This window comes from Pieris rapae, chromosome 6 (assembly GCF_905147795.1).
Source record: "Pieris rapae chromosome 6, ilPieRapa1.1, whole genome shotgun sequence".
In the NCBI taxonomy this organism is placed as follows: domain Eukaryota; kingdom Metazoa; phylum Arthropoda; class Insecta; order Lepidoptera; family Pieridae; genus Pieris; species Pieris rapae.
Window position 1 is genome coordinate 2,856,678 of NC_059514.1, and position 23,716 is coordinate 2,880,393.

Sequence of the window (23,716 nt, forward strand, 5' to 3'; positions counted from 1 at the left end):
AAAACTTCGCGAGTAAACCGCCTTTGTATCTAATAATCGATGGCATGTGTCAGGCGTAGGAGGCCTCACCTACTTGTCTATTAGATTGACAACTGACCATGAAACAGATACAGACATCTGAGATCCAGATTTTTCAGTATATAAGGCAAACAATCTCTGACACATATTTTTAAAGAATTCATTTATATGTATCAAATATTCCATTCTATTAGAACCTTAGCGTTGTTAATAGTTGTTTAATATAATAATCCAAATAAAACCTTACGTTACAATTGAATACTGTTTTTCAAAAGCTCAATATTCAAAATCAATTTAAAAGCCATTTGTAAGGAACAGACAACGGCAAATCCAATTGGGGCTCGAACTCTCATTTTTTCTTTTTCCTTTATTTTTTGTTTCCCCGTCATGTCGCGGTCTTGTGCGCCCCCGGCTCTTGACTCAGCGTTTTTTACATTTTATTACGAAGTTGGTAAATATTTTTCAAGACCTGATTTTGCCGATTTTGTTACAGACGCGAAAATTTCCGATTGCAGAGCGAGATTTTCCAAGCAGTTTTCGAAAATCATCGTTGCTTAAGCGTCATTTTATGTTTTTTTTATAGAACAGGGGCAAACGGGCAGGAGGCTTAAGTGATATCATATGTTTATATTACTATGAAATAATTACCAGTGGCGCTAAAACCTAGGTACGTCTGAACCTCAGATTTCTGTATATGTTTCATGATGTCATCCTAATAGGCATGTCCACCGTTCGTGCGAATGTTAAATGCGCACATAGAAAGAGTCCATTGGTGCAAAGCCGGGGTTCGAACCTACGACCTCAGGCATGAGAGTCGTATGCCGAAGCCACTAGGCCAACACGATTAAATACATTCTTAAATTTGATTAACCATTATCAAGGTCTCCTAACAATCATACGTAGATCAATTGGTGTACGGCTCAAACTATGAAAATATTTTATTCATCTTGTGCATCATTCATCAGTTTCTAATTATCGCGAAATCCAAAAAGCCGTTAAAAAACCCTTACTTCTAAAAGCACTGTTAAAACTCCAGCAACTATCTTTTGCGATCACACCCTTTGACAAATAGAAGCATTAGTAAATACATACCGGTACTGGCAGCCGCTTGTGGTTGGGAATACGCCGGGTGCTGTTGATGAGCAGCCGGTGCTCTTGAGTACCCTCCACTACCCAGGACGTCACCAAACATGTAGGGGTAGCCGCTGTCCCGTTGCTGAAGACACGACGACGAGAGACCGCCCGACATCGAACTATCGGAAAGCGCACTGTCAATACATGGATTCGATGACGTTAGTACTAATTATTACTTGCAATTAATTATATAGTTGAATAATTATTTTTGAAGTGAAACTTCTTTATCGGTATTGGTATAAAAATTACCGTCACATTTTTCCGTTACGCGCCATCGTTTTCTTGTCCCTACGATGGTTGATTCGAAAAGATTCGAAGCCATTAATAACAAATTATGTAATAACGATGATAGTAATCATTCTATTACAATTAATGTAATTCTGTAACAACTCAATCTAATGGTACACACACAGTGCAATGACAATGGACTAGTGATTATTCTTGCATTAACTACCTGTATAATTTTATTGTAACTGCGACGAATGACGATAATTGTAAATAATGTAAACAGGTATTTTAATTTTTAAGAACACTATTCTATATTGTGATAGTTTTCACATACTGCAGTTTAATAAATAAATGAGAATGAATAAGATGTGTGTGTGCATGTTTTATTTTGTTTCCATTCAAATTAAAAGAAAATTTAAAAAAATATAACATAACGATCACAATGATAGTAATAATGCTATTACAATTAATGAAATTCTGTAATAACCTTAGTAGTAATAAGGTAGAATGAAATAATTTTATCATTTGTAAGAGATAATTTTTCGAAAAATAAGTTCATAAAGAAGTTAGACTTCTCATAATATGTGTACACGAGTACACGCACACATTTTCTTTGATAGTGTATTAACATGTTCTAAAACTTACATTATAATTCGTCCCAATTTTTCTCATTTCAAACGCACTAACGTGTTCGATATTTAAATGGCTATGAACAAGATACGCCTTGGTAAAATGTAAGAAATGTCAGATTGGTAATCAGAATTATGCATCTAAAGACAGCGTCAAAGAAAAAAGCGATTCAATTTATTCCGTAGACTGAGCCAAAGTGGGAACTTCGTCTAAGTTAATTTGCTCCGACAAACGCTAAACCCGTAGGTTCACTATTAAAAATCAATTCGAGTGGAAAGTCGGGCGACCTTCGGCGGTAAACTTCGGATCGTCTCGGTGCATTGGCGGGAAAAGCAAGGAGCCGCGACCTTTGCCGCCCGATTTCTCACTTTATCACTTTAGTTCACCTATTCGATGTTAGATGGCGTTGGTTGTGACACTTCTTACAATTATTATACATTGTTACTAACAGGTCTTAGAATTTTGCAGACCATGGTATTTTAGGTGAAACTAGTGGCCGTCCGAACATTACTGAATTAATAATTTTAATTTATAGTTAACACGATAAATAGAACGATAGATAGACAAATATAGTTTATCGCATTATTTGGTCCACTCACCTATAGGTATCGCCCATCGTTGCAATGGGTTGTGGTATGGGACTATACATAGAGTTAAAGCCTCCATTGAGAGGAAGCCTAGCTGGAGGTGCGGGGGGAGACGCGGGGGCATCTCGTCTTTGACTTCTTAGCTTCTCTTCGCGACGCCATTTCGCGCGCCGATTAGAAAACCACACCTGTGGAAGCGATAAATTTAAAAATAGAATCCTTGACTTATACTATTTCTATAATTAAACACATATTAATTTAAGGTTTCTATTAAATGTAAGATATTGATAGATTATAAAAGATATTATATTGTTAGATATATATTGACAAAGAGACAGAACAGCGACAGGGTTACAGGATAAATGCAACAAATTATCTAGAGGCAAAATACTTGCACAATTGATACAGTAACGTTCATAAATTGGATTTTCCGTCCTGACTCTCCCTGCTACAATAAAAAAATGAAACGAATTAAAGAGTCCGTTTTTAAATCCGTATGTAATAATATTAAAAACATTTTCCATTTACTTATACAAATTACCTTTTGATTAACTTGGATTTGGACGTGGACTTCTAATACATAACTAAGCAATTAATCTTACTATTTATTAAAGTACAAGCGAAATTCTAAGTTCAGTTGCCACAATATTATGACATTCAACTGCGTGAAACGGAACGCGCCTCCGGAAGCGTTGCTCACGTGCGCTTCACTTCCGACAGTCATGGCGTAACAATATGGCGCCCGGCATTCCCGCGCTTTTGTTATATTACAAAGCTTACTGAATATTCTCAGATAATCTGGTTTTACTCTAAAATTTATTATGAATTAAAGCAAAGATGTTACTTGAATTACTAATAACAATAGAGAGTGAGAAAATTTGAATACTAGATTTGTAGGTATGAAGTTAAAAGTCTATTGTTTTTAAAGTTGTTTTATTGTTCTGTTTTCTTTATAATAGTAACAAGAACTATATCAATGTCCCGAACTCTAAATAAGCCTCTAACTATTTGGTATACCTAAAATAATTTCGGGTTACCCAGAATTCTGTGAAATAATTTTCTTTTTCCATCGGTAAAATAAAAGGGAAAATTTATACGCTTACAAAGAAGGTCGGTGGGGGCTAGGAGGTAATATGTCATAATATTATTGCCCAAGCCTCGACGAAATCGCGAGTGGCCGACTATATTTTATTTCGTCCCTCGGAAAAGTTCGCTAGGGTCTGAGGGTTCAGCAGAATGGAAAAAGGGCGTGCACACACATTTAGTTTTTTGTTATTAGTGTGGTTTTATGTAAAGGTTTAGACCCTTTTAGCATCAGATATTGCATTAGCTAATCAAACGAAGATACAAAACAAATCCATTATAAAGTAAAGTGATTCCTACATATTTAACGAACATATTTTTCACGGAATAACTCGAACATAACTCAGATAATTTAAAAAATCTATCAATTGAACCTTCCTTATGTATTTAGAGAATATAAGAAATTATATTTTTAAATAGGTATGTTAAAGCAAGCACAGTAGGCTCATTCCATACTATCCTTTAGATTGTCAAATGAACATTAAACAGATACATAAAGAAAAGGCCCAGATCAAAAAAGTTGTAGCGCCAATGATTAATGTATTTTATAAGTATTAAATATTATATATAATGTGTCTTAGGTTTATGAAAACTACTTTGAAGATTGTTAAGATGATGAAATATTATGACATTTCTTTTTATCCTGACATTCAAGTGACAGCGATGACAGCTCGTTTCCCGCCTATGTCGTTCCGTTTTATAAATTGTTACCCTCATAGTTGGGACGAAATAATGTTAGCTCTACAAAATGAGATTTGCAATAATTCTGTTATACTTCCGCCAAGCCACAATTCAATGTTATATTATTGTTTTCATAATTCCCGCAGTATTTTTTATCTGTGTTTAGATGCTCTACGGATAATTTAATTACTACAGGACTGCAATACACCGCCAGCACAAAGATTAGTTTTAATGTGAAATTAGGAATGATTATATTCGATTATGTATTACCTTAATAATTTGCAATAAAGATATTTAAGTAACATGACCAGAATCGGCAATCCAATATAAAATCCATTTACCGAGCTATACAGAACAGAGGCAAAAATCTATCAAACCTGAAATTTTTAAATCAAATCGCAACCATATACAGGTCGCATAAGGTTACATTTTCAATGTTTTCATGTAAAGGCTGTGTGGGTGCCAATTTTTCAAAACACTCCCCTCTTTACAGGAACTTACCACCCCGCGTTTCCTATAGGCTGCGGGATCAATACAACCCCACGTAGGGTGAATATTATTTTGAACATTCCGTAGAATATTTGAATTTATAAACTGCCTTTGAAGGAAATATTTTGTAGGGACAGATCACACTAGGTACTTTGTGTTTGTAGGCGCCAAAGTGTTTTAAAAATAGTGAACGGGTTCCTGTCCCTCTGATGTAATTGAAGATTTTTCAAAAATTAAGGTTCACTAACACACACAACAACGAGTACACACATACAATTTCTGTAAAACAAAAGCGTCGAGTTGGACATAATGTAAATCGTGATTATCGTTGAAGAGGTTTCACTTAGTTTTGTTAAGTAAGAGCAATAATCTTAAATAAAATAGTATGTAGAATAATTCCGTTATATACAATTATACAAATATCCCTGGGGTAACACGTGGTGTTTAAAGCACTCCTGAAAAACGTTGGCTGTGAATTATCGACTTTAATGCATTATGTTAAAGCTTAATTTAGCCTAAATTTCGAGACCTCTAAGAAACAATTTTCATAGGGCTGTTGATAAAAATGGAAAAGTTGAAGACAAGGATTCATTCGTATCGATTTATGTGAATCGACTAGTCAATGCCTCTTTGTCAGGCAAAATACTCAAAGCTTGTATGTACAAAACTGATCAAATGAGTTTCGAGAAGCAAACGACTTGACAAAGACACTTTATTTTACACTAGTTTCTTAACATTTATTAATGTTTTAAAATTAACAATTACCTCGGAGTTTTAAAAGTACGTTGAAGGAATCTGTAACCCTTACAATTAACCTTTAATATTAAATATAGGCTTAAATAAAAACGGTGGTACAGATTAAAAATAATTTAAAAGCGTACAAAAGGTTTTAAATAAGAGTTTCACGGCCTACATACTTTCTTAGACTCAAGCACACGAAAAGAATTTTACATTCCATTCACAGGCTTTTGAATGAAACATTTTACATTAATAGATGGCGCTTTTTATATTATACAATGTCTTGTATTAAAATTATTTATAAATCTAAATAAAAATTACTGTAATTATTCGTATGGTATTTTCGGTTGTTAAATGTTTGAATATGGGATAAAAATATATTTTATATGTACATACAATATATATGTATATATTATATGTAACTAAAACTGTAAGATGACGTACAACATCGTGAAACCGGCAAATCTAAAAAGAAAAGCCGATCACTAGCTTGTCTTTTTCATGTAAAAGGAGGCAAACGGGCAGGACACTGACAATGCAAGAAGGCTCGCAAGTGCATTGCCGGCCTATTAAAAATTTGTAAAAAAAACGCTCTTTTTTAAAGGACCCTAAGTCAAATTGGTTCGGAAATTCTTTAGTGGGCAGCTGGTTGCATATAGTGGTGGTACGAGCAACAAATGCTTTCAGAGACACTTAGTTGTAGTACGGCGCGCGTCGAGGTGATGGTATAAAGAAAACAAAAAAGAATATTGGTTTAATAATAATCCATGATGATAATGAATTCATTTAACAAATAGCAATACTATATTTTTTCTAACGTGTAAATGCATTCGTTGGAATACTTGGATAATGAATATACGCTTAATAAGAAGTGGGATTTTCTAGAGCTTTCAGCCCTGAATACTCGTTGACCGTGCATAGGGAATGTTAACTAGCAGACGAGAGGTTAATGTGAGTGCTTTGCCTGGATATATGCCAGTATTTTATTCAGTGAAGACAGCCTAAGAAATAATGAAGTTAAAACCTTCTATAATCAAGGCTGCTAATTTTCTCTAACATATTTATAGATCAAAGTATAGGCCTTTGCTATAATGTTAATACATTTTCTTTATAAAAAATAGTAATGCTTACAGACAGTTATAATAAAAGGGCTGTGTACTTAAAAAGCATTATATATTTTATCCCCTAAAAATGAACCCAGAACTTTCAACTTCACTTGGATTAGCTCCGCTTAGGCGAAGGAATTAAAACAAATGAAAGTCGTACGCTAATTCAATAAAATAAAATTGTTAAAAGCTTGTAGCAATATCGCATTAAGAGCGTTTTAAAACTTGGCAAGTTCAGTGATAAACGATCTTTTAAACTGTTGGCAACACTAATGCGGTGTCGGGTAATGGCACGAGTGCTTTACATGCTCGAATGGACGTACGCTACTGACGATGACATTTTTATTTAAGTGCTAATATGTTTAAAATTTATAATTAAATAAGTGCGCAGTTTCGAAGTAAAGTGTTTTAAAATTTAATAACATTTATTAACTTTCATTGATCGACTAATATTTTGTTGAAATGATGCTTTAAAATAATCAGCAGTCATTTATTTTTTGGTTAACTTAATAATTGAAACGTTAAGTATTTTTAGTTTTTATAGTTCGGTGTTTTCGTATTCGGCGAGGCTTAAAATATTTTTATATCGTATTAATTGACATTGAAAAAATATAAACATGCTCAAATGTAAAATTCGAACAATATTCATAAGCAAATATAAAAATTCAAACAATATGGCACAACAAATTTACAATTCCCCAATCGCTATGTTTGTTCAATCTATGTATTACATATTTACACATCGGGCTTATAATATGGCCCTTGTTTTTTTAGTATGTTTGCTAAAGACGCATCTACATGCGGCCCGGGCCTATATAAACAGACAGTGTAAACACGGCCTTATAAACGCATCCACAGTCCGGTTTTTAATAAAGCTCCCCATTTTATGCGAGCCGTAAATTAACTTTGATTTTTATACAAAACAATTTATTTAACGCTCCAAGTGTCTACGCATGACATTGGCTGAGAAATTAATCCACTATTTTGCGTTTCCATTGTCGCTATATTTCCTGTATGAAGCTGTTTTAATTAAGTAGGTACTTCATCTGCTGCCTTGCTTGTTGAAGTTTTAAGGCAAAATATGTAAATTGCATGAAAAACTTATAATTAAGTTATTACCTTTAGGGTCATAGCATGCTATACGTTTATATCATATGCAAGGTGCGGTAGAATTATGCCAGTTTTAGTATTTAACCAGCGGTAGTGTTAGAGGCATAGACAATATAGCCACCTTACCGCGGCTTAAACTGGATTTTATTTTACCTGGATACGTGCCTCAGGCAATCCAATCTTTTCGGCCAGTCGTTCCCGCGCGAAGACATCTGGGTAGTGGGTGCGCTCGAACTCTGTGGACAAGTGAAAATTTAAATTTCGAATTCGTTTTGGATTCCAATAAGAATTGGTACAAATACTGGTACATTGCTTTGTTCTCATTCATATTCAATTAATTATATTTTTAAATTTAGAATATGTATATATAATATTATAAAGCTTATTCAGACGGATGATTTCGTGAAATGTTTTACGTAAATGTCATGTGCTGCCTTTAGCTGTTATGTTGGCAGCCTACTCTGAATGTACCTACATAATGCCATTAACGCTTGTGCCTAATCAAACTGGAATATTGATAGGTTTATATATCCTTGAAATAATAAGTTTAAGAGATTGTATTTGCAAAACAAAATGGTCGTCAAATAGCAAGTCAAAGACAGGTTCCCATCCAACTTTCGTAGACTTAAATTACATCGAAGAAAACTCATCAGTAGAATGTCATAAGAAAAACAATACGAGAAACAAACAAAAGCGTATTAACACGGTATAATTGGGCACAATGCCATCTCCCAAGAGTAGAGCAAACACGGGGAAAATATTTATTTGCTAATAACAGTTATTGCAAATAATAAATAAAGGGACATTCCCAAATAGGTTTATGAAGTCCCGGGGGCCTAGTGAGTGTTTGATGTCCTTAACTCGGCTTTACAAGTGGTAATTATTAGTTTGCGGGGGCGGTTATTGATGTTTTTATTGCTTACCACAAAAAAATTCAATACCTAATCAATGTTAACTGATACGAGGCCCGATTTTTAGTTCAGCACGTTCCTATCAACGTTTGATTTCCGATCTCAGTGGCTCTACTGTGAGTGGAACTCATAAACTGTCAACCAATTCTGCATATGATATTGCTACATAATTCTGCACCCGAAATGGATATATTTGCGACAGGTTTGAGAAGACTGGGAGAGGAATGTGAGACGCTTTTGTTTTTTGAATAGTCATAACATTTGCAAGTAGTTTTAGGTTCATGTAGGTTTGGCATTTTTATGCTGTAAATTAATTTAATCTGGACTTAATTTTCCAAGGTATAAATACGTATAAATTTATAAATTTTTCTTGTATAGTGTCTACTAATCTGCTTTGCTGATAACTTAGTTATACGTAATGACCCTTTCGGTCTTTCAAAAATTATTGTTTTGATGGAAATCAAATGCTACAAACTATACTTTGTTCGTAGCACGTAGAACAAATCGGTTAAAGCTATGCTACACTCGTAGGCTGGTGTACCGCGTAAGGCTACAATAGTGTTACACTATATATATTATAAAAAAGATTTTATTCGAATTTATTACATATCATATAACCTATGTATCGATTGTATCGAAAGCTTTTAATGAATATAGAATGAATATACTGAAAAAGTTTTCTGAGCTTACCTTTTTCCAAACTATCTATTTGATCGTTAGTGAAGGAGGTTCTGTTTCTCTGCAGCTTCCGTTTTAGTCTGAGTCTCATTTGGGAGTCCTCGTCTCCCGATGACGCATGCTCACTGTTACCGTCAGAGCCTGCTTCCGATTGTAGCGTGTCTGCTAAAGAATTAAAGCCTTTAATAAACTTAGCACTGAACCATGTATCATGAAGGCATAAGGTAAATATTTTATAACGAGTAAGAAGAACATATTATGGTGGATAGGCGCAAGAGTTTTAATACAAAGATTGTGCGTTCATACCTATGCACTAATGATAAGTGTTTCAACGTGCCTTAATTAATTTAAACTAATTTGCGAAAAAGAATATATTTTTATTCTTTTATTAATGGGGTTGCCTGGAAGAGATCGCTTATTAGCGATAAGGCCGTCCGTTTCATCCTTTGTAATTTTCATATACAGGGTTGTTTGTGTTGCTTTGCTACGAAGTGTGAATATATAAATAAATATTTGCTTCTTAAGGCTATGTAGGTAAGTAAGACAGACACTATCATAGAAATCTAAAGCCAATTGAATAAACAAAATCTCTCTATATTCTAGATTGTCAATTACAATTCCAAACCGTCTTTCAGAGCGCCAAGCAACATAGATAAAAAGAATCATTTATCAAATTAAATTGATCAAAGTCCTCTTCATCATGAACTATCAACACACCACTCACATCAGCCAAATGCGTCAGCGAAATTACACAATTGCCCCCCAAAGAACAAAAATACCATCAGTCTGACCCCTTTTCTCCTCAAAAGACTTCTACACAATGGGCCATCCTACCCTGGTTGTTTCCCCTAGAGGGGTGATACACAAAATTAAACGTTACTCGTAATGTCGACATGCCCTTTGCTAATTGATTAATTTGCTTTATGGTTTGAGTACTTGAGTTCGATTCCCGGTACTGTAATGGCCGCACGGATAGCTGACTCCAGTGAATAGAGGGTCTGTTACACAATCTGTCACATTTTTCTGATAGCCCGCGCCTCGTATTGTGCGCTTACTCGAAGTAATTGTCATCAATTATATTGCAAAGATGTCTAAAAGTTTTAGTTGTAAGGATTTTTAAGTATCAGAGCCAGAACGCTTCTGTATATGCGTTTTTCTTTTAAATAAACAGGGGCAAACAGTCAGGAATATCATTTGGTAAGTTATAGGCCCAGGGACACTCTCAATATCAGAGGGCTCACGAGTACGTTGCTGGCCTTTTACGAATTCGGAAATACTTCAATGGGTAGTGCTTGTAGTTAAATAACACTCAGTTGTGGAAGATGTGTACTTTACAAGAACATTTATTTTAGATTTTATCCTTTTACTAAAAGAGGTCTAATTTGAATGAATTTTGAACACATGAGTACTGATTGTATATTTTAAGGGTACAAAATAATTATTTACTTAACAACAGACTTACACTAAGCGAGGGCGGTTAGGAAATCGCGTTTAGATTTTCTTGTAGTTTCTTATTGGAATTTATTGTAAGATGTTTCTTAGAGTAGCCCTAACATACATGGCGACCTATTGTATCTATGGTCATTTCAACCCTACCAAATATCTAAACGTCTTTTCTTATCGAAAATTAAAATGTTAATACAAAAGTGTGGCAACACTTGAAACCGTTTATTGGCAACATTGACGTCCCAAGATTGATGCATCTCTCGGTTGACAAGTTTGATTGATTGCCGCGGTGTGCGCGCCCGATGTCATTTTCAAATGAGACATGGAGGGTGACGCAAACTTAGATTCCGGTGGAAGTCGATTATTTCACAGAGTGAAACGATTTTACTTTTTTAAGGTCTCCAATAGTTAGTTATAACACTCTTATGTTCGTTAATACTTAAGCTATTTACACACGGGTTTGTAGCATATATAAATACATACATATCTCTAACAATATATTAGGAGTTGTTACGTATTTGTTACGAGTATGTGTAGTAAGGGTAAGAACTAAAAACAAAAATCAAGTTGTAAATTTATTCCTATGTAAGCTATTAAAAAAACATATCTAGTTGTGTGACACTTATATAAAAAAAATACTCTTTCTATTTAACCAATATCAGTACTACGACGTGTATAATTTATAAAAATTAATTTTATATAAAAATGGTGTATATAATTGTGTAATTCTATTGACAGTCGTAATTTAAGTCCGTGTAGGTTTATAATATAATCACTCGCGAGCATAAGTAAATAAATAAACTCTATAAAAATGTACATTATTTTGTCACAAATATATTTCTTTTGTTTGTTTAGAATTGTATTAATCTGTTAAACACTATACCAAAAAAAGTTTGTTAAATTTGTAAGGAAGAATCATTTATAACCAAACTAGGTTATAAAACACGATCGAAGAAGTTTTCGATAACAACGAGCGAATCACGTAAAACATTGAATCGTACACTCGCGGGAGATATAAATATATATATATATACAATACATAATTTCGAGTAGTTATTTCAGTATGTATTCTTATGAGTGACAAAGACCGCTGCTCACCTCAATAAAATCGGAACGTTTGACTTCAGAATACATTTTGGTTTAGTTAAGTTTCAGTTGTAAATGGTGTTACTTACTGACACAGAAGAAAGATCACCAGAAAAATAACGAAAAAATACAGATATCTAAGTTGATCGATTTTGTAGTAATTTTTTTTAAGAAATGGTTCACCGGATTTTAATGAAATTTACACAGCTAAGAGAAGAGGCTTGAAAGGGTTGCCTTTAAAGAATTGATACTTTCTTTTCTAACACTAAGTTTGGACTCTCTCAATGCCAGACAGCTCGCAAGTGTGTTGCCGGCCTGTAAGAATTGACACACTCTATTGAACCCTAAGTCGATTGGACACACTCAATGCCAGAGTGACCGCAAGTGTGCTGTCGGCCTTTAAGAATTGGCAGGTTCTTTTCTAACCCTAAGTCGAATTGGTTCCCATTCTAAGTGTGGCTGTAATAAGCACTAAGAAACAAAAATCACGAATATACGTAAAAGTCTATCATATTCAATAAACTGGCAGGCTCTTTTCGAACCCTAAGTCGAATTGTAAGTGTGGCTGTAATAAGCACTAAGAAACCAAGATCATGAATATATAATATTCAATAATAATAATAGAAAATATATCCACATCGATATAGAAATATTAAAATCACTACCAGAGAGTGTAATAAAAAGGAGATAAAAAATTGTGGAAATAAGGAGACGCGATAGAATTGAAGCTATCGGAGCGTGGACGCGGTTGTCGAGGGCGATCGCTGGCGAGCGATTATGTTAGATCGATACTGTCACTCAAATCGCCTGTGCAAAACATAAGCGACACTGCAGTAGACTCAAATCAACAATCATAAATAGTCATTTTTGTTTTAATCTGAAATATTAACTTAGCATTGATTTTTTTAGATTTTATCACATATTAATTTATATAACATTGTAACGGTTAATTAAACTCACTGGAAACACGTCAATTACACGTAAACTAACGCTAGGTTTATATTATTAAATCGTTGGTTAATTTAATAAATATAAATTCCACGTTAACACGCCTTTGCTTGTCACTTACGGCCTTTCTCGCGACCTTCTTCAGCCGGACAAGACGCATTTCGCCTAATTCGGCACGCTTCCGCAACTCAATATAAGGAGGACCTATTTACCGCAACATAAAATTACTTTTATATTCTTTTAAGGAAAATCTTAATACAATAGACAATTTCTCAATAAGTCTTTAACTCGTAAATTTCTTTAGAAAAGACGTTTGGAATATCTAAAAGTAATTCCAATTTTGAAATTACAATTCACCACTCAATTGCATATCCCATTCATCGTTCATCGTTCATAACATCTATCAAACAGCTACTAAGCGCCTTATTTATTACAATTTAATGACATGTCATTCCCGCCCTTCACCCTTATTTATAATCAAAGATCAGCCATTTAGACAAGATCTCTCCCAACTTGAACCGTATTGCTAATTCCACACACTTTACGAGCGTCGAGGGAAAAACTAGGGTCACGGTTAGTGGTTACTTGTAATCAAGAATTCGCTTTATTTTGGGGTCATCTAAATTACTTAGTTGGGGCAGATAATGTTTAGTTTTTATTGAGTAGAGACCATTACCAGACATGGTAATAATTACTGATGGTTTTAATTTCAGCACAACACACGAGGGTTATTTACAAGACAGGGAATTTTATTACCTTAGTATTGGTTCTATAATATAATTAACCATATTATAATGTTTAATGCTATGCATTCGCTAGTTTCATAAAATACACCGCATTTTTAAATTTAGAACAAAAACAAGATCAACAATAATAGAAGGTATCGATTTCAAATCAAACAGTGTGTGCAGCGATGCGGAAGCGGTCTGCCCATTAACTTTGCAACACGTGCTACTCCGTCGAGCACACTTTCGATTTTAAAGTCAATTGAACTACATTCACTCTTCGTTCAATTAAAACGCTATTGTTTCATTCACTCATTCATATCGTTCACGAGTGTACTTCAAATTGAACGATTGTGTAATTGATAGTTTGTCGCGTTGCTGCGTAACCCTATTGCCAATAACCAGCTGCCATTTTATTTAATAATAAAATTTTCCTTGATACATACATCCGAGAAATACCATTACTCGGCTATTAATCTATAAAACAGAGAGTGTATGAGCTGTGTACTTAGATAACGAACAAGTAAAATACGTTAGTTAAATAATTCGTTTTAAAATGGAACGTAAATAAACTAGACCAGTTGTAAACGTATAATTTGGTGCGATTTCTATGTATTGTCGTGAGTTCTACACATTGTACCGCCGTGGAACGACTCGGTCCTAACATTTAATAGTACATAATACATAATATGGCACTACAGCAATCTAATAAAAATATAATTATAATAGCTTTTTATTTTAGATACTTTTACACATTATATTTCTATCGTCGCATTCTTTCAGATCTGTGTGCACTTATCTGGCAAAAGCCTCCTGCAAATCCCGCGATCTCTCTGCCATTTACCACCTGCTGTTTCCATAATCTGGTCTTTCTGTTTTGCGTTTATTATACCTTGGGCACCAGTGCTTCACTTTCCACTTCCCCTTGCCATGTGCCCCGCCCATTTCCACTTTTCCATTTTATAAAACACTAGTCGATGCCCACGACTTCGTTTACATAGAATAAAGTTTATTTTAAGGTAAAAAAATATCTAATTGCTTTTCCATTTATGATATTATAAACTACCTTTAACTCAGCGCCATCTGTTAGAATTGTATCAAATAATAAACAAATGTTAATCTTATCGTAATTTTAGTAAGGATGCCTATTTTTTTTTGAAAATGAAATATAGCCTATGTCACTCAGGAATGATGTAGCTTTCCAACAGTGAAAGAATTTTTCAAATCTGCCAAGTAGTTTCGGAGCCTATTCAATTCATACAAACAAACAAAAAATCAAACCTTTCCTCTTTATAATATTAGTATAGACAACCGAATAAAAGTTTGATACATATTTATTAATTCATACGTACATAATATTATTAGAAGTTAATATTGAATTCAATTTATTAATAGGATATTTGTTGATAACCAGTTAGCTAAACCGCCGTGCACACTGTCATGTTTATATTCTAAAACCGTGTGCACACGCAATTTGTGTAATTATTTGTAAACCGACCGCTGGTTTAACTGTTGACTAGGTATTATATACGTTTATTTCTCTCGTATTAAATGAAAATTAATTAAGATTAATGTTGTTAAAAGACATTAAGATGTTACTTAAAGATTTAATGCTGACCTCAAAAAGTTATATATTTTATGAAACACTTATCTAATTGGGCGTGGCTTTCTATATTTTAATAACTAAATATTATATAATGTAGGCTCTCTGAGCCGTCTCCTCAGTTGTTTCGTTATCGAAGGAAACACGCAGATAAAATTCTAGTATTGTTTCTTTAGAAGTTGTTGGTTTTGAGTTTCATATAAGAATTAAAGTCAAAACTTAGCGCTAACAAGACTTTCATATTTCCAAAACGTATTGGATTTGAGACTTGCATATAATATTCTTCATGCTACTAAATTGCGTACAAAATAGTAACTTCATAGAAAATGAACAAAAAAAAAATTTAAAATCATTTGACACTGGCCTCAGATTTCTGTATCTGTTTCGCCGTACAGATGATTAACCTTCTGTGTCTGACATACACCAACATTTGATCTTAGGCATGCCAGTATCCTCACGATGTCCTTCACTACGAACAAGTCCATTGGGGAATCGAACCTACGACCACAGGGATGAAGCAACACAATAACCACGTAAAATTAAACCAATTAGCGTTTGTCCTTCATAAAAGTAACATAACTTTCATAATTAGATAAAGCAGAGTTAAATTTTTGGCACGGCCAACACAAAATTTCTGTTTCTTGTCACGTGTTAGCGTCTGAGTACTTACTAATTTAGACGGCAATTGTAACGCCTGAAATTTTTGATTCAACATATACTCGTACATAGACAATTGGCAAAACAAAAATTATAGATGCACTTGTTCATGGTCTAAGACTGGAATGGAAATGAGGAAGTCATATTTGTATACGCGGCGTATTAAATGGACACCCTAAGCAAGAAAATGGAATAAACCTACTGGAAAGAGATCTATACACGAAATATCAAGAACAGATGACGTACTAGAACTAGCGGTAAAACTGTATGAATGTTTCTCAAGACAAAGAGAAATGTAATGATATGGAGGAGGCTTTTACCCTAAAAGAAATAAAAACTAACTTAATTTTTAGCTGCCAGCGTTAAACTGCCACAGAGACCAAACTTTTTGAATTTGTTTAAATTTTCTTTTTTATATTATTTAGGTAATTATTTTTATTATTACTATATCACCTACATATATTATAATTGTAAATATTGTATATTTGATTGTTACACTTACGTTTTATTGCTAACCTTACTTTTAGACTTAAATTTTTAAATCCTTACACAACTAACACATATTAAGAAATAGCTAAGCAATTTTTGTATGGATTCATTAATAAAGATTTAATAATATATAAAACATTTACAAAAAATTAATTTATTTCGACTAAACAGCTATAACATTTACACATATATCTTAATGCCGTTACACAAAATGTTTGAGGTTAGAACAAAAGCTATAAGCAAGTTTAAGGATGTCTAAACTGAAGTGAAATCATTAAATTGTAATCTCATTAACAATGTCTCTCACTTGAAATACCTACAAGATAATTATTTACAATTGGAGCCGCTTGAATCTCGTTATTTCACGGAAATAACAATAAGACTTCAGTTCAGATTTAGTTCAGAAAGTTATGCCTTTTATTCTTTAAATGAGACTTATAAGGAAGGAAGATATTTTCATGTACTTTCCAATGTTTTTATTTATATATTCGATATTTATGATTCGATCGAAGCGTTGTTATTTGATTTTTTAAGTATAAGTATAGTGTGTTTTATTAGTTAATTATAATTATTTTAAAAACAAAATTAGTGCTTTTAATGTTATCTTTCATATTTTATTAAATACGACAACTTTGCACGCCATTATGTGTGGCATAATACGTCAAATAATTTTTTTTTAGAGTTTCTTAAGTATTTAAATTCTTTGAAATATTATTACAGTGGAAGATATTCCTGAATAACAAATACCTATTGCTGGAAATAAAAGGTTAAAGTGCGGACAAGATCTCGCGTCAAAGAGAAATGGAAAAACGACATCCTTGCGACGGCTGGCGACACAGCGCCCTCTACAACTTCCTTATATTCCCTACGCGTATCTTTGGTTGTATATTATGTGTTGTATTATTTACAACTAGGCAGATAGGCGTCTGTAATTAAATAACTGATATGTCATATACTAAATAAATATATTATTATATAATTAATTTCTTTACGAATTGAGTTCAAAAAATTTGATTGTTCTCTTTCAAATTGTATATTTATCTGGGTTTTTGCATGCTATCTATATAAACTGTAGGTACGTAAAAAATAAAGGTAGTGTTATACGAAAAATCTTCTTGAAATCTAACCAGTGATTAAAATTTGGATTTTAAAGCAAAGCACTACGTAAATTATATCGCTTAACAGACAATGATAATGAGTTCGTGACCTTTGAGCGGTGAATGACCCCAAATTTGATACAACGATTGTCATCTGTTTTTATCAGTACAAGGATCAGACATTGTTTATATTTTTCATAGATAAAGACATTCGGTACTCAGAGACGTTCATTAAATCATCTCTTACCTATATGTTTTAAGTTAAATTTAACAGAACTTAAATTAATTTCTATTAACTGCCTGATAAGTTTAACACTGATAAATAAGGCACAGAAACATTTTATATCTTATTTGTACCTTGAAAAACGACTCTAAAAGGCGGTTTTTCTAGAATATTATTGAATAAACCAGCAGACATACCTCGTTTATGTTCTTCCGTTGGTCTATTCAACTGTGGTGGTAATGGGGCTGGAATGGTAGGTGCTGGTGCGGTGGGAAGACCAGGGTACCACCAACCCGTCGCCGCTTGTCCATTGAACATTCGTAGCTTCTCATATACACTGTCGTTCTGCGCAGACGCAGCTTGCTCTTTCTGTGATGCCAGGTTTCTTAATACGCGGTTTATCGATGATACCTGTTGGATAGTTTAAAAATGAATAACATATCATGCATTGTTTCATTTGAGAAGAGAAGTAGGCAGTTGGGTGAGTACCTACATCAGTAAGGAGGTAGGTAAATACGAAAGTAAGTAAGTAGGTAGGTAAGTAAGTAAGTAATCGTCACATATAAGCCTTTCAAACAATAAAACTAAATAGGTTTTGCTTTAGGTACACTTGTGGTTAGCGAACCTCTAGCCTAAGAATTTTTATTTAAATATATTACTCGAATAAAAAAAATACAACAGTTAGACACATACATATACGCAAGTCTCATTCTTATTCATGTCCCCTTAATCAAAGTACATCCAGTAAACAACTATTTAATGGGAAACAAATTGCGTATCGCCCTAACTTCCAAGCAGGTCTAATTTAAAATTTAATATGATTACTAAATTCCAATCGGGAGCCTCAAAGGGACACAGATTAGGGCATTCCCTCCCCCCACGCTTCACCCCTTCGGGGCCTAAAAACCCCAATATCCATCTACTTTCGGCGAAAAAGCACGCATGCGTAAAAACCTGACACACGTATTCTATTAGTAGTATATGTGCGCCTCCCTAGATAATATCTATGTTTAAGGTTGCTATTGGCAACGGTGGAATAATTTCCCAATGTCGTAAGGTAATTTGATAACGCCAGAATTTGGTGGAATGATTTAAATTCCATCATCCATCTAAACTACCACTTTAATTACTTTAAAAACAGTAAAAAGTGTAAAGATATGTATAAAAAGTATTACATGTCTTAGTAAATAAATTCAACCTAAAATGACGTATAAATATAATGACTAATTAATTACATTATACTCCGATACAGCTTTCAATACAGTACAAATTAATTCGAAATGGAAATCAAAATGGCGCCCATATTGAAGCAAATGTAACACCGGTGGAACACCGGTCCGATAATCCTCTGTACCACTAATGGAACCTTTCCGAAATTGGACAATATAATAGAACAATCGCAGAAAATGCCACCTCATAACGGAAATAGATTTATCTACTTAGTTTCAAAACAATTAAATTCTCTATTTTGGTACTGGGACGTTGTTTGTATGGGATTAGAATTAACTATCGATACCAAAAGCTTACGCCAGATACTTTTATATAAGTAAATACCATTAATGCCTTTATGGTCGAAAAATATATATTTATAAAATATACTAACAAACCGTTAACTAATAAGAATTAAATATTAATTAGTATTATCACTAATCCTTTAATCCTACTGAAATATTCCAACTCGATTTAAAATTGCCAATAAGAGAAGCGCAATCCAAACTTGTTCTGCGACTGACAGGCCAAAAGCCAATCAGATAGAACTGAATGCGTGTTCCAATTTGAAATTTAAATTTTTCAAACACGATATACCATTCATTCTTCCCAACATAGAATTGCCTATTTATAATTGTTTTTTTTATGTTACAGACCAGCCTTATATGTTTTGTAGAGCAAAAACTTTTTAACAAATTAAAAAGAAAGGACTTAGAACGTTTTGTAAGTGAGGCAACCGTATCGGTGGCCAGTGATGTGTACAAAACAGCCCGAAAACTTCCGTCAGTCCAGGAGTACGAGGGTACAGCGGTGTTAACGGGATTTTAAAAAAGTAAGGGGCTCAGAGTGTTTAAATATTTATTTTTTGTTAACGTTTTATTTCGTGGTTCTATGACTATCATACTTAAGAGCTTTTGCGTCACTACAATCGTACGTCTATAGGTACTAAAAAATATATTGAAGTAGATATTTTCATTGTTACTTTAAGTTCAAAAAACGTTGCATATTTCATTTACGGCAGCCTATTAAACGCCATTAACTGGTAAGCCGATGTTTCGGAAACAAGTCGTATAGTAAATAATTATGAATAAATACTAATTACTTAAATGTTTTAGCTAATAGTGTAATGGAGTAATGAGCCCCGAAACAAGCAAACTACCGAAATCAATCTTCTGTAACCAGACACTTTCAAACTTGTGACAGATCGGCGCGAGCCAGCCAAGCAGTATTGTATTACGATAAATAATGTTTATATTTAAATGCGACGATGAGAGGTCTAAACAAGTATTTTAGTATTATTCTCAAATTTAAAAATCGAACATAATATTGACGGATCGGTTCTGAACTAATGTCATGAACGCAAGAATTAATATGGCGCAGTTTTTAAATTATTAAACGTCCGATTTTATTCTCGATAAAATCGTGTAAGGAACAATTTTACACATAACTTTCATTAAAACATTAATGACACTTTTGGAAAATCGAAAGTTAAAACAAAAAGTCATTCCAAACTTAATTGATCATTTCTCCCGGGCGTTCCCGCGTCATATTGACAGTTGACAGGTGTCAATTCAGGACGTGCGCGCGCACCTCATTACCCCAGACACGGGCATAGATCATAGAGATAGTGCGAGATCTGCCATTAGGTGGTCCCGAGTGACAACTTAGAACAAAAGAGCCTATCGCCTATTAGACCCTGTCTGCTTAATTAGCTATAGGCCTGTATATTAAATCGATCGTTAAATTAACAAGGACGTTAGATAATTGTTCGCTTCGTTACAAAATGAGTGGATTCTTAAACGGTATGGGAATTGGGACTTTAGCTGGGTAGGAAACTTAGCAATAGTTTCACTTTTAAGTATTATTATTCTATCTGTGTCGAAATTTCTCTATCCTGTGCCACCTGGCGCTAATGGCTGGCTTTTAGGTCCTCCTCAACTCTGTCGATTCTAGGCTGACCTACAGGATTCTGACCCCTAGGCTGGCTCAGTAAACCTCCTTCACCCGATCTTAGCTCATGGGCTCAAGGTGCCCCAACCGACGATGGGCCTTGGAATCTTTCTCTATACTAAAATTCATTTAGATTCATTAGTTTGAACCGGGAAACTGTCAGTAACAATTCGAAGTTTTTGATTTTTTATTAAAAGTATATATTAACTTAATATTGATTGGGTTAGTATCGTAAATTTTAGTAGCGATCAATCATTGTAAATGCCAGTAGAAATACAAGTTAAATATTAATTGAAACATGTAAATTAATTATCCTTTGCCTATTCAACACGTCTACAAATATAATACGATTATTACAAGCATTAAATACATTTTAACGATATTTGTACACTTCTTTCTCTACTTCTCTTTGGTTGAATAGGAATTTCAATTAATAAACTAAGCGTTATCTAAAGCCGCTACAATTTGGTCATAATGAACCCTGAAAACCGCATTCAAACTATCCAATCTCAGCGTCCTGAGGGAATGGTAAAAACGCACCCCAAAGGTATTTAGTGGGGGTGCAAACCCCTATGAACCGCGGGTCTCCGCGGGTTAAGCTAAAATGTTTATAGATACAAAGGTACCGTAGGCTGATGGAATTTGCCGCAATATTGTCCGGATATTGGTAAGATTTATCCAGAAAGGACACGCTTTCTTCTTCTGTTTCAGTCCCCGTTCCTAGTCCTATAGTTTTTGAAGTGAAATTTCTTTTGGTATTTTTTTACGGATGAAACGTCACGAAGATGTGCAGCGTTTTTGTCGAAGTAAAGATAGAAATCGATCGAGAGTGAGAAAGGAAGATCAAGAAAGAATACACGCTATTGGTTGATGTATTCGTTTAGTAATTACATATTAGAACTTTAGATGGCAATTCTGTCGTATAACGTCTTGTGCAGTAAACGCAGAATTTTTTTAATTTATTTTATCATTAGCACGTATACAGTGTGAATATAAATGTACAAATACATGGAGTGATCATATACTGGTACATGGTCATCTATTGGGGCTTTACCTTAGTAATAATTAATTTACAAAAAACTTTGCACACACGCACTTTTTTAATACATCGTCTCTACACTTACACATAGAACGTTACAATATAGCCTAACTTCACACTTATAAGTAATTTAAGTCTTACCTTATATTATAACATAAGAAAGTCCAACAACACTACTTACAGTCTCCTCAGGGAAAGTCTCTTGTTCTTGTGTTCTCCATTTGTTTACAAGACTAATGTAAAAAAAATGGGTAACAGTAGTAAATGTACTTTTAAAAAATATTGATTATACATTGCCGTGTTTGTATAACATGTCTTAAAGTGATCTAATTACTGTGCGTGCCGAAACGGCAATGTTACACCCGAAGCCTCCGAAATGCGACTCGGTAGCGTTTGGGTGGTGTCGGGTTGCGCCCTACATCACAGCGTAATTCAGGATGTATACCTATTCCAGGGAATTGAATATAATGAATAGTTTAAAGTTAAATTATATCTATCATTTATTTAAGGCAAAAGTTACACAATGATTTCGGAAGAAATATTTATTATTATAATTTGTGTAACTATTTTTTTCGTAGATAACAGACAGCCCGTAGATTATAGACAATCAAAAATCACTAAAGAGTATTTAATATACACGGAAACATCACATGTTCCATTTAAATAAATACTTGTTCTTTATGAGTTCTAAATTCTTATACCAATTTAATTGTAAATATATACCCTAATTATATAGATAATACGGTAAATAAGCTACATCCTACCTACCACTATGACGAATGCCGGATAGTCACCTCCTTCTGAGCGCTATTAAGTATTACCCAAACAGTCATATATAGGATTCTGGAATTAGCTTCACTGGCTTGATTAAAAAATAAATATATCATTGCCGCTAAACTTTTTTAGGTCTAGGCCTCAAATTTCTGTATTTTCAAGATAATTTGTCAATCTAAAAGGTGTTAGGCAAGTAGGTGATCAGCCTCTTGTGCCTGACACATGTCGACTTTGGGTCGAAAGCTTAAGGTTTCCTCACGATGTTATATTTCACCGTTGGAATGTTTGTTAAATGCGCACATAAAAATACGTCCATTTGTGCTCCGGGGATCGAACCTACGACGTCAGGGATGAGAGTCGCATTCTGAAATCACTGGGCCAACAGGAGATCTGGGCTGTTTTAATTAGCCCGAAATAGGCGTCTTAGTGTGGAAACTGAGTCCACTGGAAAAATGATACCTAGCAAACTATCTTTTGGCAAGAATCATAAAAACACTTAAATAAATCCTAGCCAAGTATTAGGGGTTTTAACGCCATTCTTAAAGCAATTTTTTTATCTATAAGTCATTTCTAGAGTCTGGAGTTACCCGTCAATTGCTATGCCATAAGCACTAGACGTTAATCCCGACTGAGAGGGAATAACGGTTGCTTATGAAGAATTACTATGCGTGTGAGTGGGACGACAGATGTTCTGTCCACTCACGCGTGAAACGTGGCATTATAGTGGAACGCGGGAAGAAAAATGACGTATGTTTTCACTTCAATGAGTTAAATGCATTGGAGGTCGTGATATTGAACGCTGAAACTTGAAATATAAAATGTTAGACAACCTTATAATAGTCTCTTGATATCAGGGATGTATTTAAAGAATTTTATGTGTATGTTTGTAGTGAAAAACTTCTATCTGTTGCTGTTATAATATTATGTTTATAATAGCAAAGAATGGAGTTTTTAATGAAATAATATTAGTAATTCCTGAATTAGATGATAATAAAGTATCATCAACACTAACTCATTACCAAATCAACAAACTAATCCAGACATACCAAAATCGACATACGTCATTCTTCTACTGCG

At 33.9% G+C, this 23,716-nt stretch overlaps 1 protein-coding gene across 4 annotated transcripts in view; it reads right to left on the bottom strand.

Annotated features, from left to right (window-relative positions):
* The window catches only part of LOC110994326 (paired box protein Pax-6), a 41,966-nt gene that overhangs the window by 2,853 nt on the left and 15,397 nt on the right, over positions 1 to 23,716 (bottom strand). Inside the window, exons 4-8 of one of the 4 annotated variants that reach the window (XM_022260898.2) lie at positions 17,865 to 18,078; positions 9,406 to 9,555; positions 7,958 to 8,040; positions 2,610 to 2,785; positions 1,111 to 1,271 (exon numbers count right to left, since the gene is read on the bottom strand). In XM_022260898.2, the coding sequence (XP_022116590.1) occupies positions 1,111 to 1,271; positions 2,610 to 2,785; positions 7,958 to 8,040; positions 9,406 to 9,555; positions 17,865 to 18,078 (784 nt within the window). Of the gene's footprint in view, positions 1 to 1,110; positions 1,287 to 2,609; positions 2,786 to 7,957; positions 8,041 to 9,405; positions 9,559 to 17,864; positions 18,079 to 23,716 lie in introns of all 4 variants that reach the window. The other 3 variants (XM_045628722.1, XM_045628723.1, XM_045628721.1) reach the window with 3 other exon arrangements.